The sequence below is a fragment of the Phoxinus phoxinus genome (genome assembly GCF_949152265.1).
Source record: "Phoxinus phoxinus genome assembly, chromosome: 22".
In the NCBI taxonomy this organism is placed as follows: Eukaryota; Metazoa; Chordata; class Actinopteri; order Cypriniformes; family Leuciscidae; genus Phoxinus; species Phoxinus phoxinus.
Window position 1 is genome coordinate 27,116,975 of NC_136897.1, and position 17,043 is coordinate 27,134,017.

The 17,043-nt window shown below is 35.6% G+C and overlaps 1 protein-coding gene across 8 annotated transcripts in view; it reads right to left on the reverse strand.

Annotated features, from left to right (window-relative positions):
* The window catches only part of slmapa (sarcolemma associated protein a), a 64,245-nt gene that overhangs the window by 16,429 nt on the left and 30,773 nt on the right, over positions 1 to 17,043 (reverse strand). For 2 of the 8 annotated variants that reach the window (XM_079597790.1, XM_079597791.1), the window contains exons 4-15: positions 13,202 to 13,238; positions 10,515 to 10,577; positions 9,095 to 9,190; positions 8,895 to 8,966; positions 8,670 to 8,810; positions 7,100 to 7,237; positions 6,849 to 7,017; positions 6,631 to 6,681; positions 4,707 to 4,769; positions 3,177 to 3,236; positions 2,284 to 2,358; positions 687 to 767 (exon numbers count right to left, since the gene is read on the reverse strand). In XM_079597790.1, the coding sequence (XP_079453916.1) occupies positions 687 to 767; positions 2,284 to 2,358; positions 3,177 to 3,236; positions 4,707 to 4,769; positions 6,631 to 6,681; positions 6,849 to 7,017; positions 7,100 to 7,237; positions 8,670 to 8,810; positions 8,895 to 8,966; positions 9,095 to 9,190; positions 10,515 to 10,577; positions 13,202 to 13,238 (1,046 nt within the window). Of the gene's footprint in view, positions 1 to 686; positions 768 to 2,283; positions 2,359 to 3,176; positions 3,237 to 4,706; positions 4,770 to 6,630; positions 6,682 to 6,848; positions 7,018 to 7,099; positions 7,238 to 8,669; positions 8,811 to 8,894; positions 8,967 to 9,094; positions 9,191 to 10,514; positions 10,578 to 13,201; positions 13,239 to 15,399; positions 15,841 to 17,043 lie in introns of those variants that run through there. The other 6 variants (XM_079597793.1, XM_079597792.1, XM_079597795.1 and 3 more) reach the window with 4 other exon arrangements.

Consider the following 17,043-nt stretch of genomic DNA (forward strand, 5'->3'; position numbering starts at 1 on the left):
AAAAAGCAAGAAAGAAAGAGAGAGAATGAGGGAAAGAATGGATAAAAACATTAAAGAATGAAAGAAAGAAAAAGCAAGAAAGAATGAGGGAAAGAATGGATAAAAACATTAAAGAATGAAAGAAAGAAAAAAGAAAGAATGAGAGAAAGCATGAGTAAAAACATTGAAGTATGAAAGAAAGAAAAAAGAAAGAATGAGAGAAAGCATGAGTAAAAACATTAAAGAATGAAAGAAAGAAAAAAGAAAGAATGAGAGAAAGCATGAGTAAAAACATTGAAGTATGAAAGAAAGAAAAAAGAAAGAATGAGAGAAAGCATGAGTAAAAACATTAAAGAATGAAAGAAAGAATGAAAGAAAGAAAGAAAGAAAGTAAGAGAGAAAGAATGAATAAAAACATTAAAGAATGAAAAAGAAAAAAGAAAGAATGAGAGAAAGCATGAGTAAAAACATTAAAGAATGAAAGAGAAATAAACAAAATAAATAAAAGGAAAAAATGAAAAAGAACATATATACATAAAAAAGATTGTTTATAAAAATAATACATATATTATTGGGGAATAACATAATATATATATAGCATAAAAATTAAATGGCGCTTAAAAAAAAAAAGAGATAAAAGTGAGATGAATTTAAAAAAAGCTGAAGAAACTAAAACAGCAATTCATACATGTCAATGTTTTACATACCTGATGTGTCGTCACTGCTTTTCTCCTTGCTGGGGCTCAGAGTATCTGACATATCGCACTCTTTAGCGTCTATTTGGTTTTCTATGGAGGCAGAGCGGAAGAGACCAGTTAGAGGAGAGGGGGGACACAACTCAAAACAACATCAAAACAACAAACATGACAGCGATCGCAACCTTACTAGACTCTCTGCTTCAATTTCTTAGTCTGAACAGGAGTGCGTTTGTAGGTTGTTAATATACAAGACTCGATTTCTCTGGATCTACAATAGCAGGCAGTGAGTGAGCCCCCTGTAGTTCATCTTCTCTGGCTGGTGGTAGTTAATGCCCACACATGGTCATTTGAGTGACCTGGGCTTCAAAACGGACATAGTCACATGCTAAACTAGTTGCTGTGCTGCAGTGCTATCTATGTGGACTAAAATGAGTTATACATGAGGTTTGAACAGGGGGAGGTGACGCCAGTCTTAAAAAAAGCTTCTGGCAACATGTTCATACCACAAAAAATGAATCATCTGATATAATTGAATTGCACTTCAAATTCAGTACTTTTTGTATTTTATTTTTTATGGAACTTGGACATCAGGACAAATATTGCACAAACATTTAATCAATATATAACCTCAAAAATTCCTGCGGTTACATCACATGATAGATCTTTTCAACTCAATATAGCGAGTGGTGACTCAATGGGACTGACGGGAGAAAAAACTAATGATATCGTCATAGGTAATAGATGACCTGTGAATTATGGTCTAATCCGTGTGGCTGTAATCTTAGTCTCTAATCCGAAGGGATTGAGGGGTCAAGGCAGCTGGGAATGGCTGGATTCTGGGTCAAGGTCTAAATGTCACCTCATTATCTGCATCTCTCATCACAAGGAGGCAGCTTTAATGAGGTCATATCCTGGACCAGAGCGACACTACTCATTTTCTTCTGCATTGATTGAGACGGAATGGATTTAAACATTTTTAATAGTAACCAAAAAAGTTATAAAAAAAAGTTTACAAAAATTTTTTTTTTTACCTATTATTATTAGACAATGATTTTTATTTTTTTAATAATATTAGATCAAACTGGTTTCAATATTTTAAACTGTAAAAGAAAGTTACAACAAATATTTTTTTTACCTATTATTATTATTATTAGGCAGAAAGGATTTAAACATTTTAAATTGCAAATTAAAAGGTTACAACAAATAGTTTTAGTTTTCTTACCCATTATAATTATTATTACATTATTATGGGGAATGCATTTAAACATCTTAAAATGAAAAAGTTGCAACATAGTTTTCCAACTATTATTATTTACAACAGCAATGATAATAGCTGATATCTACAGCTAAATCATGACTGATGGTGATGATGATGCAGTAATGACCCTGACCTGGTCATGCTCTTTGGTGATGCTAAAAATAACTAATGTTCATTCCAGCCAGACAGAGCGCACGGTTGTTTAATTTGGTTTTGAATGGAGGCCGGGGGTGTGAACTTTGTGCTTTCATTGCAATCAGATTGCATTATAATGTAATGTGACAGTTCTCTCAAAACTAGCTTAACCTAGAAAGAAACAGACTTGAAGTGACAGAAATGTGACGATACCTTTAAGCCGGTCTGGACTGGCCAAGCTGTTGTCCACTGTCGTCTGGTTATTCTGAAGATGCGCATCAATAACCTCTGTGGAATACAAGAAAAAAAATTGACAGGTCTCTTCTCAAGTTGTATTATCGGACAGGATTACTAGCACACAAACGGCAAATTGTTCCTGAGTCCACAAGAATTGCTTGATTGACAGGTGATCTGACCAATCATACTTCGCCATCCGCCATTTTGTCCGACAAAGCAGTCAGGAGAGTTAGTAGATTAACATGGGAGGATTTGAACTTGAGAAGCGGAGTGTACTGACGCCTTTCCGCGGTTAAAACAACATTCCTTCTGATGTTCATTCATGTTTATTTGATGCTATAAATGAACTAGAAGGAAGAGATGATCGGTTCACGAGCAGCTTTAACTGAGGCGACACAGCGATCTGTCACACACATTAAAGAGCCACAAAACGCTATTTATTGTTTAAATTTCTTTTAACAAATGACCAAATTTGAAAGGTGAGACTTTAATTTGTTTAATATCGAAAGTAACCGAAAAGTAAGCTGGTCTGTCCTGTCTGTCAGTGTCCTCTCTGCTCCGCGATGTATTTTTCACTGTGTGAGAACGTGTGTGTGTGTGTGTGTGTGTGTGTGTGTGTGTGTGTGTGTGTGTGTGTGTGTGTGTGTGTGTGTGTGTGTGTGTGTGTGTGTGTGTGTGTGTGTGAGAGAGCGGCGTAGCTTGTCGGACATGGTGACAGTAACTAAGAGGGGCGGGTCTTTGCGAACGGTCAATTACATCCCAGAAGGGTTGACCTCAAATGAACGAACACACCAAAATATGTAGTGCAAAAATGCCCTTTACAAATCAATCAATAAAAAATAAAATAAAAACACACTCTGCAGGCTTACCGTCAAAGTTGGACAGCTTGTTAATGGATGAGTCCACAGCTTCCTTCAGCTGCCGAACCGCTGGTTAGAAAAGAGAAATGTCATGTTAGTATAAATCTCTTTATGGTCACTAAATCAAGCCTGATGCAACCATTAAATATTTAGCATTAAAACATTAAATCTCAGTAATTAAAGGACATTGACGCAGCCCAACTAAATACAATATCAGCAGCAAAAACAAAACTCATTTGTAGTATTCTCCATACATACAGAACAAAGCGAAAATGACACATGAAAAGCGTCAGTGGAAGCTCATAGACCTCAGAACGCATGCTGGTGAGAGTGAAAATCCCCGGGAATAGAGAAAATCCAAGTCAGCTGGTGGTGAAGGGAGAACAGACGGCATGCAGAGTAATTTCGTTAAGAATCCACGTCGGGTTTTGAGAAGGATATTTACTTGTGTACAGAGAGACTATATAGATCTCATAGACCGATTATAATTAGCTATAGACAGATTCAAGATTGCACAACAGATAGTGCCAATACTAAACCCTGAATGCACTCGAGGTCACACCGTTCTGCAATATAGTCATATTTTCACATATAGTATGGCCTCTCGGACCGTATTGCTTAATATACATAAAACCGCAACTATATTTTCAACTTGGCTCGAGGAATATCAAGAAAATAGAACTAACTTGAGATGAAATACAAATCAAAGCATACACCCATTTTTTAACTATTGCAATCTTTTGGATTAATGTCAAGAAAAGAAGGTGGCATTTCACAAGATTTGGAACGAGGAGCTTGAAAACTGTCACAATCAACACCAAAACACCTTTTTTAGCTTCCAAATTACTTGATATAGATTGCTTATTTCTTCCCATTTATATATATATATTTTTTTTTTTTACAAAAAAAGTTACATTATTTTCCAACATTGCAACCACTTAAAAGTCAATGCAACCTTACAATCGGGCTCCACTATGCTAGAAAATAACAATATTTTTGTAAAATACTTGGATGTGTTATTTAAAATGGCATTCATTATTTTATTAAAAGTATGTTGTGAATACGCATCTTTAAAAAAAGGTCATCTAAAGAAGTCTGCTGATGCTAATGTACAAATAACTATAATGGTTCTAGGCTTTAAAAATCGTGGTGAGTGAGTCTGATTCAAACTCAAAGAATCTTTTTAATTACTAACTAAAAAAGAATCACTTTTACAAGAGTCATTTGTACACATCGCATTTCTTGTTGGGTGTTAAGGAATCATAAATGTAATTTACAAACACTACTACCTTGCGAAATATTAGATAAATCGCATATGCAAATGTTCCCTACTATCGCCAAAAGAGACTTTGAATTGTTCGCAAATTAAAAAACATTAGTTGCAGTCTGAGACCCTCTAGAGTTCATGTCCCTGTAAACACCTTCCTCACTTTACAGAGTAAAACAACAATACCTGCTTCCTGCTTTGATGCTCATTAATAAGATTATTTATTAGTATGGTTTTGGAAGACTTTGGAAAGAATGCGGTGGTGTACTCACATTGACACTCAATGTACTGTTGGATTAAAGTGCAGTCTCCTCCACTCTTTAAAAGAAAGTGGTCTACCAAAGAAAGAAAAACCCTCCATTAAATGAACAGCAAATGGACTAACACATCGAGGGGCATCAGATGATAATAAAACATAAGCCAGATCTACAGGATACAATACGAGACGGAACCAAACAGAGATGCAGAGGGCGGGACAAGGACACAGACGGGAGACTGCAGCTATTCGTGGACCTGCCCTGAAGAGATTGACTGACACCTGTCATTCACCTGTCAACACTGGGACAAACACTGTGACAAAGAGGTCTGATACTGATAATCAAGGATGTTTTTGCAGATGATTCCCCCTCTTATAAGTATCAGAAATACTGAATTTGGCTGGGAATCTCCTAAATAAAATATTCAAAATAAAAACTCTGTTTCGTAATATGTCTAATATTATTCTTATTATATCTTTTGAATTATTATTATTATAGTCATATGAATATATCATTAGAATGTTTTGGCCAAATTGTGCAAACAAGCACAGAAACATGTAACTATTTTTAATAATAATAATAAAAATTGCATTTTAAATTGCAATCACAATCCGATTTTCCCCCTCTGGCTGCACTATTATAAAAGCTTGAAGTCAGTTTCCTGTACAACTATGTTGATACAGCATAAGGCCTGACATGCACATGACTCAAGGTTTACAACCACACATTTTGATGCCAAACAACACCATCTTTAAAAGTTTTCCAGTCAATTTTGGGATTTCACAGGCTTATGTTCCCTACAAGGCTCTTATTGAAGAAGAAAAACATGCTACACTGTCCTAACCATTTCTGAAGTCAGTGGAACGTCTCTACCAAGTGGTTTGTGTTATGTGGTACACCACATTATGGTGAATAGCAGTTTCATTTCTGAGATGCTGCCTCTTAGATCTCTTCCAGAGAATAAAGTGCTAGAAATGTGTTCGGGAATATACATTTGTGGTTATTGGGCTCCGTTTCAAACCCTAGTGGCCTTGATGTGTACTGACTACATAGATGGTGTCCAGTCTTCCAGCAGAGTTTAGTGCTGACCCTAATTAAAACATTGACTAAATGACATTAATAATATCATCAGTTAGCAGAATTAAAATGCGTACTAACCATTCAGAACTTAATCATCAATCAAAGAAGTCTAGTACAAAATACAAATGACTAAATAGGCCAACCAGCTCACACATGTACAGTTGACACTCGAAAAATTAATGCAAAAGTTCATTTATTTCAGTAATTCAACTTAATAGGTGAAACTAATATATTATATAGACTCATTACATGCAAAGTGAGATATTTCAAGCCTTTGTAAATAATTTTGATGATTATGGCTTGCAGCTTAAAACAAATTTTCACAATATTCTAATTTTGAATATGGGTTTTTTCATAATCTGTAAGCCATAATCATCAAAATTATAACAAATAAAGGCTTGAAATATCTCACTTTGCATGTAATGAGTCTATATAATATATTAGTTTCACCTTTTAAGTTGAATTACTGAAATAAATGAACTTTTGCACGATATTCAAATTTTTCGAGTTTCACCCTGTACAACTCCTTTCCTCAGAATACTTCCCTCCTATACTGATTAATTAAACAAGTACGCAGGAAGAACTTAGAGACAAACGGCCAAATGAAGGGGGAAAAGTTAAGCGAGACTCCTAAGACCGTACACACAGGTGTCAACATGAACACACATGCTCAGTGGAAAAGATCAAGGCCTTCGAGACAGAAAAGCTCATAATGAAAGCAAAGCCGGACAGACAGAAAGAAAAAGGGACAGAACAAAAAATAATAAATAGGCAACCAAAGGCGAGCTCCCATGCTGAATTAGTCAGAGGCGATGCAAGGTTAGCAGCACACTAGCAGACGCATGCGTCTCCAACTCACCTAAGCTGTTGTTTTCCTTTATGCTTTTCTCCTGCAGCTGTTCTAACCGGACTGGAAAACGACAACGAGAAGATTTTGACCAAAAAGAAAAACAAGAGCTCTATACCGACAGATGCTCCTCCTCAACCGGTTGCATCTCTTTAGTTACCGTGTTATAGATGTGCACCGTTCTCAACCCAGAGTCCTGTACTGAAATACTGCATGATTGTGCTTTTTACCTTGCAGGGCCGTTAGTCTCTCATTTGTGAAGTCGTTGTCCGCCTGCAGAGCTTCGATTCGAGCCTGAAGCGACTGTTCCTTCTCCTCCATCTCTTCAATCCTCAGCTGTAGCTCTTTCTTCTCATTCAGGCCTTTCTGAGTGAGCTCCTCGTGTTTGCCCTCTGCCAACTAAACACAAAAGTTTCGAAATTTAACGGGTTTAGCCATTTTACAGGGTTAATGTGTGACAGTGCAGTGGTGATAGACATGCCTTGATCTTTTCTGTGAGATCCTTGATTTCGTTGACTGCTCCGTTGTATTTGTTGGCGAGTTCTCTGAGCTCTTCCTGTGTGTGTTCGTTCATCTCTCTCAGGTGCGTGCACTCGTCTTCTGTGTTACTCAAGCTCCTCTGCAATACAAAAACACACAGCTGATGGAAACTTTTTTCCCAATAATCCACTTTAAACACACTTTGCAACTGCATGTCATCTAACTCTTTTGTCAACTAACTCTTTTTAGAGTAGTAATAGACTGTTAGGTTAAGGTTACGGTTAGTAGAATAAGTTGACATGTAGTTGCAAAAGCTACTTCTAGTCAGTAGAATGTCTGTTGATGGTAGGGGTGTGCGATATCACGATCATGGATGATAAAAATGTCTCGACAATCTGCTTTTGAAGAAATATCGTAGTATCGTGCTACAGTGAAACTGTAACAGTTTGTAAGCAACGTTACAGCTAGAGAACTTTACATTAATCGGCTATTTAACAACATTTTTAAACATCCAATCCAGTATTAAAGGAGAACTCCAGCGCAAAATGAACCTTTGGTCTAATTACACATAGTTACCTAGTCAATCGTTATCTGAGATTTGTTTTCATGATTATCGAATGTAAATAGTTTTATCTCTAAAAACAGTTTAGCCTATAGCGCTAGTATAACGCTAATATATTGGGCATAGAGTAATGACAAATAAAAATCACTTAATACCACTAACAAGGCTCAAAATAGCCCCACACTAACACGGTAGCATAATGAGGGTCCCTACCTTCAAACCGAAGCATTGAGAACTTTGTCAGTTTAATAAGAAGATATTTTATACATAGTCAACTTCGTGTATACAGGCAGAAGCCATCTTTGAAAAACAGTCTCTATCAGTCGATCTACGAACGCATATAGAATCTCATATGGTCTCGTTCACATCTCACCAGTTGGATCGGCGTTCGTAGATCGACTGATAGAGACTGTTTTTCAAAGATGGCTTCTGCCTGTATACGCGAAGTTGATATCTTCTTATTAAACTGTCTGGACACTGTCAAAGTTCTCAATGCTTCGGTTTGAAGGTAGGGACCCTCATTATGCTACCGTGTTAGTGTGGGGCTATTTTGAGCCTTGTTAGTGGTATTGACAAGCGATTTTTATTTGTCATTACTCTATGCCCAATATACTAGCGTTATACTAGCGTTATAGGCTAAACTGTTTTTAGAGATAAAACTATTTACATTCGATAATCATGAAAACAAATCTCAGATAACGATTGACTAGGTAACAATGTGTAATTGGACCAAAGGCTCATTTTGCGCTGGAGTTCTCCTTTAAGGCCAAAAATCACGCTTGCGGTGTGAAACAGCCATAATTCATGAGGTTTTCTACTTGTGCGTTCCGTGTGATGCTGATGTTGCGTGATGTTAATCATGTGGCGCCCGAGTGCATTTGACTGGCATAAAACCGGCATATGTCAGACTGACCGGCCGCCGCTCATGGCCGATCACGTGAAAATCGGCCAATTCTGGTCACCAGCCAATCAATCAGTGGATCTCTAAATAATTTATTATTTTTTTTACCTCCACCTCGGACAGTTTCCTGACCACCTCGATTTTCTCCTGAAGGACCCGCCTCAGGGACTCTTTGGCTGTCGTCTCGTAATTGTGTTTGTCCTCCGTTAAGGCTACAAGCTCCTTTCGGACACCGTCTTCTGTTTGGTTCTGAGGAGACAGCATGCAGTGACGCAACAGGAAATCAAAATATGTGAGCACATTTTAAATACTCAAAGCAGACACGGGCCTTACTTTTGAATAGGCTTGCAACTGATTCCCCATCACCTCCAATCTAGAAAGTAACCGGTCTTCATCGATTAAAGCCTGTAAAGACCAATAAACAGACCTTCTTATCATATCATAAGTGTTACATATTCTGAGTGCAACTAAAACAGCCATCTGTATTGAATAATTAATAATTGTCGTCTCTTTAATTGCGATGTGTGATGTACCTGCCAGCTGCTCTCTGACGCCTCCTGTGTGCTGGCCAGCAGCCTCTGCAGAGTGGCCAACTTCTGCTCCAGCATCTGCTCTCTGTGTAAGGCCTCCTGAAGGACACAAGCAGAACATCAACATTATCTGATCGCTAATGTGACCCTGGATCACAAAACCAGCCACAAGTCGCGCGGGTATATTTGTGGCAATAGCCAACAATACACAGTATGGGTCAAAATTATAGTTTTTTCTTTTTTGCCACAAAAAAGTAAAGATATTTGCCAGCATAATTTGTAAATTTCCTACCGTAAATATATAAAACATGTATTTTTGTGAGTGAATGCAGCACAATCGTGAACATAAATGCACAACTTTAAAGGAGATTTTCTCAATGTTTCGATTTTTTTGCATCCTCAGATTCCAGATTTTTAAATAGTTGCATCTCAACCAAATATTGTCCTATCCTAACAAACCATACATCAATCAATGTAAAAAAAATGTGACACGTGACTGGTTTTGTGGTCCAGGATCACACATGTATATATATATATATATATATATATATATATACTTGGTAGTGGTAACCCAATGCATAGGACAATGGTGACACCACAATAAAAATATTCATGATTCTGAAGCTGAAAATACAGAAATTATTTTAGTCGAATATGCACTGTCACTGACTACATATGTTACCAGTAAAAATTATTATACATTATATTTAGCAATATATATAGTAGTTAATTTTGTTGTTGTTGAAAATTCATAATTTATTAAAAAAATCAAATATTTTGGGTTAACTAAACAATACATAGTCACTATCCACGATTGTGACACAATATATTGTTACACCCCTAATATATATATATATATATATATATATATTCAAAAGTTTGTGGACAATCATTTATTAAAAAGTAATGAAGACTTAATCAGCAAGGACACATTCAATTAACTTAGTAACACACTTTTACATTGTTACAAAAAATTCAAATAAATGCTGTTCCTTTGACGTTTCTATTAATCAAAGGTCATTTCTATGAATCAACAAAATGTTTTGAACATCAGTGATAATCAGAAATGTATCTTGAGCAGCATTTTAGAATGTTTTCTGAAGGATCATGTGACACTGAAGATGGGAGTAATGAAGCGGAAAATTCAGCTTTGCATCACAGGAATAAATTATATTTTATATATTATAAAATATAAAATATATTATAAAAATATTCCACAATATTATTATTTTCAATCAAATGCAACATGCATTAAATATAATAAATAAATATATATTATTAAATAAATATTTTTAATTTACTGTATTAATATATTACATTTCAAGGCCAGTACATATTAAAATGCACAAACGTCTCATCTTTTCTCATCATTTTGATACGTAATGCCTGCAGATGGCCTGTAGAGGTCAGTGTTGTTCCATACCTGCAGGTACTGGGAGAGCTGGAACAGTTCCTGAGAATACATGTTGGGTGTATTTGCGGACACCTGCATGACAGAAGAAAAAAATAAAAAATAGATTAACTGTGTGCAGATTTCTTTTTTTCTCACAACCTCAGGTCTGTGTACTTCAATGAAACACTAATCTATTGAGCATCTTTTCACATGTTGTCCTTGATGCATCTAAATCACAACAGCAATTTTCAGTCTCACCAAAAGAAACTAAAATTACATCTTCTGAAAAGGTGAAACCTTGCAAATAACCTTGAATGAACCCAGACTAGCTGAATAGGGGCTTTGTTCCTTATATTTGTAACCACAAATGTTCCAAATAGTGAAATCGTGACTCAAGATTTGCTACATTTTATTGAATCCACATGATGAGACACTCCCAAGCGAGAGAGAGAAAGTCAGGAAGAGTATTTTTATATTGACAGTGTCAGATGCCACCGTCAGATATAGAAGCGCTATATGCATCTGGGAATGGATGTGACATTGACAGGTCTGCATTCATGGGGTTTAAGGGGGACGCCAGTCCATCTTCACTACAACAGATGGAGGCTCGGGGTGATGATGCAATATTTACACATGCATGGTTTTGTCATCACAGATGCAGATGATGACATCACTCTGCAAGCCCCCGATATCATTAGCTAATTGTTTTTACTAATCCCATCTGTCCGAGTTACAACTCCTGACTGAATTCGAAACACTCCCTAAAACATTCATGGTTTTGACATTTAAAAACTGCTATAGCAGAGTCAGAAACCTCTTGTTACTTGTAAGAGGTTGTGAGCAAAATTTGCTCAAAAAGTATGGATACACAACTGTTCAAAAGTTTGGGATCAGATTGTTTTGTTGTTTGACTGAAATTAATTTTAATCGGCAAGGACATCAAATTGATCAAAAGTGACAGTAAAAATATTCAGAATGTTACAAAAGATTTCTATTTAAAATAAACGCTGTTCTTCTGAACGTGACATTCGTCAAAGGATCTTGAAAAAATGTATCAGTTAACACAAAAATATTAAGCAGCACAACTATTTTTAACATTGATAATAATAAATGTTTCTTGTTCAAATCATCATATTATAGTGTTTTCTACAGCAGTGGTTCCCAACCTTTTTTTTTTGTCTGAGACCCCCTTTTTCCCAAGAAAATATTTTAGGGCCCCCCTTCACATTTAATGATATTATCGCTCTTGTAAGCTTGCAGCAAGGATGACAAAATATGTTGTTTTCAAACAAACGGTATGTTTACTATAACCAGATATGTTTATGCACAAATAATAGCCTATAATATTGAAAATACAATAACAAAGACATCAGTAGGCCCTTTGTAATTTAAAAACGTACGCCTAGGAGAAGCCTATAAATTGGCCCTATTTGAAATGCAATAACAAAAATATTCACACTGGTGTGTATGGAGCTAGAATTGTGTCTATTACATGCGAGAAAATAAATGATCTTAGAGAAAGAAAAAAAGTTTGAGAAAAAGTTATCACACTGATAGCAAAAAAGCATTTCATGAGAGAAAAAAGAATATTTGAGAGAAAAAGTTTATTCCAATAGCAAAAAATAATAATATTTGAGACTAAAAAAAAGTTGAGAGAAAGTATTTTTACATAGAACATAAAAAAATATAAATTTTAAATTTGTAAAATTATTTCTGAGAAAAAAAAATCTCTCTCAAAATACTTATATATATATATATTTTGCTATCAGTGTGAAAACATTTTCTCTCTCTCTCTCTCAAAAAAAAAAAAAAAAAATCTCTCAAAATGCTTTTCTTTGCTCTCGATGCAATTTCTTGCTCTCGTGTCAGGATTTTGCTGTGAAAATTGTGTCATGGGCGGGGCCACGTTCCTATTGGCCAGTCGGGTGAGCATCGTCTCGTCTTGGGAGTCGAACTGAATCATTACACCATTGTTCGGTTCACCTAGATAGATCCCGTCTAGATAGATGCTGGCATTACCAAAATAAATGCAGCCTTGGTGAGCAGATGAGAATTCTTTCAAAAAACTTTTTTTTTTTTATCTTACCGACCTCAAACTTTTGAAAGGTATAGTGTACTACTTCACTAAATTACACAATATAGTCATTATGTGAATTGGGATGTAGTTTGAGTCTAGTGTGGCTAGCATCTCATCAACATGCTATCAGTAATAGCATCTGATTCTAGATGCAACAAAGAGAAAAGAGAACGACTTTATTAGATTTTGGTTTAAACACTAATGTGATTAAGCACGAGTATATATTTAAAACTCGTAAAGAAAGACACTACTGGGAACGATCCGCCACACAACTATAATGTTCCCTGTTAAAGCTCCACAGAGGCATCCCACACGGAGGATGGCATGAGAGAGGATAACTGCATTATCTAACTTCATCTGGACCACCTCCAGGATTGTTCACAAATACACCGCATGGAAACCTCAGATAGCAGCACATAATGCTGGCTGATGTCTATGCAAGGCTTTAGCAACAGCAAGGACATGGAAATCAATGGCATTCATAACAAGCTGCTTCGAGGACAACACAGCAAAGGCTGCATGCTGTTTGATATCCAAGACACACAATTATAAAGAACATAATGAACTGGAGTTTAATCTGGAGGAGAAACAACCTTACATCCTGAATATATAACGAAAGAAAACAGTCACGAGCGCTTACCTTATCAATAGCCAGTGGCAGTGGTGCTGGAACAACACTGGAAGAGAAAGAGAGATTGTTAATGGTTTATGGAGATACTGGGACGGCTCTACTGACACTATGCATGAGGAAAGTTAGGTGCAAATATTTGCTCTCACTCAACCGATTCAACTTGGCACTGTTAATCTTTTACAGTACAACACTTTCAGAACTTGAAAATATTAGCATACCACATGAGAGATACAGGCGGTTTCATTTAGCTTTTGTTTTGTTTTAGCTTTTAACTAGGGCTGCACGATATTCAAGGAAAATGCGATATGCTTCATGTTATGATATTAATGTACCATTGTCGACATTTGTATAGTAGAGATGTCGTTTATTTTTATTACTATTTAAAAAAAAATATTTGTATATTATTTTCCTGTGCTTGTTTTAATGTAAATGTTTCTAAAATCAATAAATACAATGTTGAAAAAAAAAAGTGATATGCTATAACTCATTAAATAATGCAATATTTGATACGATACTGCTTAAAGTGTGTAAAATAAACTTAAAATATCTTTAAAATGATATAACCTACATACGTTTATCTTTTTGAGACAAGAAAACTCCATAAAACTTCTGAAAGTGAACATCTGTGTTTCACTGTCGCATAAGAAGTGTTTTAACATCAGTGTAAACCACAGGGTTCAGGTTATCCTACATTAGGGTTATTTAACAACAGAAACCAAATAGTCAAACGGAAATATTAAACATAGCTTAGTTTTAACTATATTAATTAAATATATACTGATTCTTATTAAAGCTACAAAAGTTATTCAGCCAAGAACAGTGAGTGATTTTCTCTGTCTTTTGTTCATGACCCAAATTATTGCAATCTGTTGTGATATGCATATCATTTGCAATATTTTTTTTAATATTTGCAATATTTTCGATATACCGTGCAGCCCTACTTTTAACTATAATCGCCCTGGCTCCCATCAAACCACAACAGCTTTTGTAACATTATATAAGGTAATATCCAGTACGGTGATATTGCCAATAAAAGGAACAAGTCGACAACTCGTTAAGACTATTAATCACAGGCACGCTATTAATCAAAACATCCGATATCATCTAAATGATTCCAGCTATGTCACACCACATCAGCCGTCCAGTTGGCAAAGCTGAACTTAGACCCAGTTTCCTGTGCTTACATGACATAAATAGGCTGTGGGTTCAAAAGGTCAGCAGTGATACCTGTGGACTTTCTGCTCTAGAGAGCAAACGGGCAGACACAGAATATGAAATTATCTCGGTTACTGAGACTGAGAAATAACCCACATGACAATCCATGAACCCTGATCCAATCCATAAATCCTGAGGAACTACAGAAAAATATGCATAATGCCAAAGATTTTCCAAAACATCAATCCAGGCCATTTATATAATGCAATCTTAAAGATGACTAAAATAAACTTTTGTAACACTTTATTTTGCAGTGTCCTTGTCACACGTTACATGTACTTACCATAGTAATTACAGTAAATTATGCATAATTACATGCATATATACCCTATCCCTATAGTAAGTACATGTAGTTGCTTAATATTACTCCGTACTTAAATATATAATTAATTACACTGTAACAATGACACATTAAAATAAAGTGTAACCTAAACTTTTAACATAAATATGTATGAGCAAAATATTGTCAGTACACATTTTTATCCAATAAAATGCTCTTTAAAATGTTACTAATTTCCTTGAGTTTTCCAAGAATGTAATTTCTCCTAATATTGCCAAGTTTTGCATGAATATGGGAATAAAGAGGGAAAAGATTAGTCTTTTTGGAAGAACAAGCCCTTTAAAATATATATAAATATCAGCAACTTCCTGTTGGAACAGGAAATACGTCAACAGAGGAAAGCAAATTGCACTTATGAATACAGTGCAAGTAATTAAAAAACACATTCAGCATATGTTCAGGCCTTGTTCTAACACACATTGTTGTTTTTTTAGTACATTAATTATTAAACGACCAGCCTTACACCTGTAATCCAGGTGGGTGAATTATAAAGCATGTAGAGAGAGAAGAGCAGAGATAGTTCAGGCCTCGACACACCCATATATAAAAAGTCCCGCTAGTTGTGATTCACATTTCAAGCATTTCTTCCCATATGAACTGCGTCATTCCTTCAAAAGCCTGCCGATCCCTCTTTTTGGAAAAGTCTCGTTACCTGAAGTGTAGGAAAAGCAGACTTTATAGGGAGATATCCATCAGCGGAGCAGATGTCTGGCAGTCCAGTGTCTGTGGTCTTAATATTTTTCTTCCAGACGCTTTGCAGAAGAACATGCTGTCATGCTCTCTTTAGCAGCTTGATAACATGGCTGGATCCTCGTCGCTTGCGCAAAATCAAAACAGCGCAGTTGTGTCCGCTCCACACGGTTCGACACCATCCACGCCTCTCCCACAGGCAGCGGTTCAAAGTTCAAGTGCTTGTCATGTGATAATTCCAGACTCTTCTGAAATAAAACACTCCAAAGTCCCTCAGAGCTCCACACACACCGATCTGAAGTGCTTTCAATTTTCATGCGCAGTGAAACTCAGGCGGGACAATAGTAGCAGAACCTGATCCCCTGGCCGTCTGCCCCTACGGCATCTGCTCAGCAACTCATGCAACGAAACAAAGCCGACGGGTTGGAGAGCATTCCAGGAGACATGGGGGAAGATCGCACTCGTGGGATGTTCATAACTAAATAGAGTTACGCAATGGTGATCCACAAACATCCTTATGGCAGTGGCACATCATGTTACACAAACAAAGGTTATGTTTGGAACAGCACACAACCATACTAATCATATAGTGCAGTATATATAGTATGCATACTGTGTGAACAATATGCTAATTTTCTAGGGATGCACCAATAAGAAGATTTTGCATGATACTGATAATTCTTTATAATTGAAAGCAGATAATTTTAAGTCTAAATCCAAATTTTTATATTATTTTTGAGAGCCTGATTACAAAAACAAAAGCCATGTCACTTCAACATAAATTATTCTAACATATACAGTGCTGTAGTCTAGTTTTAAAATTAATTATATAAATAATCAAAATGCATGTTCCATGGATAAATAAATTGAAATAGCCTCTTCAAGGACAATTAAATTATTTTAATTAAATCATAATGTTGATGAAAATGATATGAGAAAATAAAAGTGCAAGTTATAATCAATAATGCATCACTGTTTAAAAAAAAAGAAACATCTAAAATTAATACTACGGTTTCAAATAACAGCACTGCTGAAGCTGAAGAGCTGAATGAACACGGGAAACTGAAGTTAGCGGGTTAATTAACTCAAAACGCATCCTATATGAGATTAATCAGATATTTATACAACATAAACATAATATTACTACTTATATCTGCACAAAATAACACAAATGTACTAAGTTACGTGATGGTCATAATGTGTAATCTATACCAATATGGTGGCAGATATATCATGCATCCTTAATTTTCTATATTCTACTTTTTGCCATTAGTATAAAATTGAGTGAAAATGCAAAAAATAACCATAATTTATATTATATCTAGATGCCATTTGATACATTTAACTTGCATAAAATTGATGCACTTGTATAATACTCAAGTGGTGACAATGTAGTATGTGTATATAATTTATATATACACAAATTATATACACACATTTTGTGTGCGTGTACACATACATACACACATACAGAACTGAAGCTAGACACTTGCTATAAAAATGCAACAACAAAAAACAAAACAAAAAAAATCGGCAAAAAATAATCTAAATGCCAAGGCTAATTGAGCTATTTCTGATTCTTGAATCTTAAAGTTTAGGACGTTCA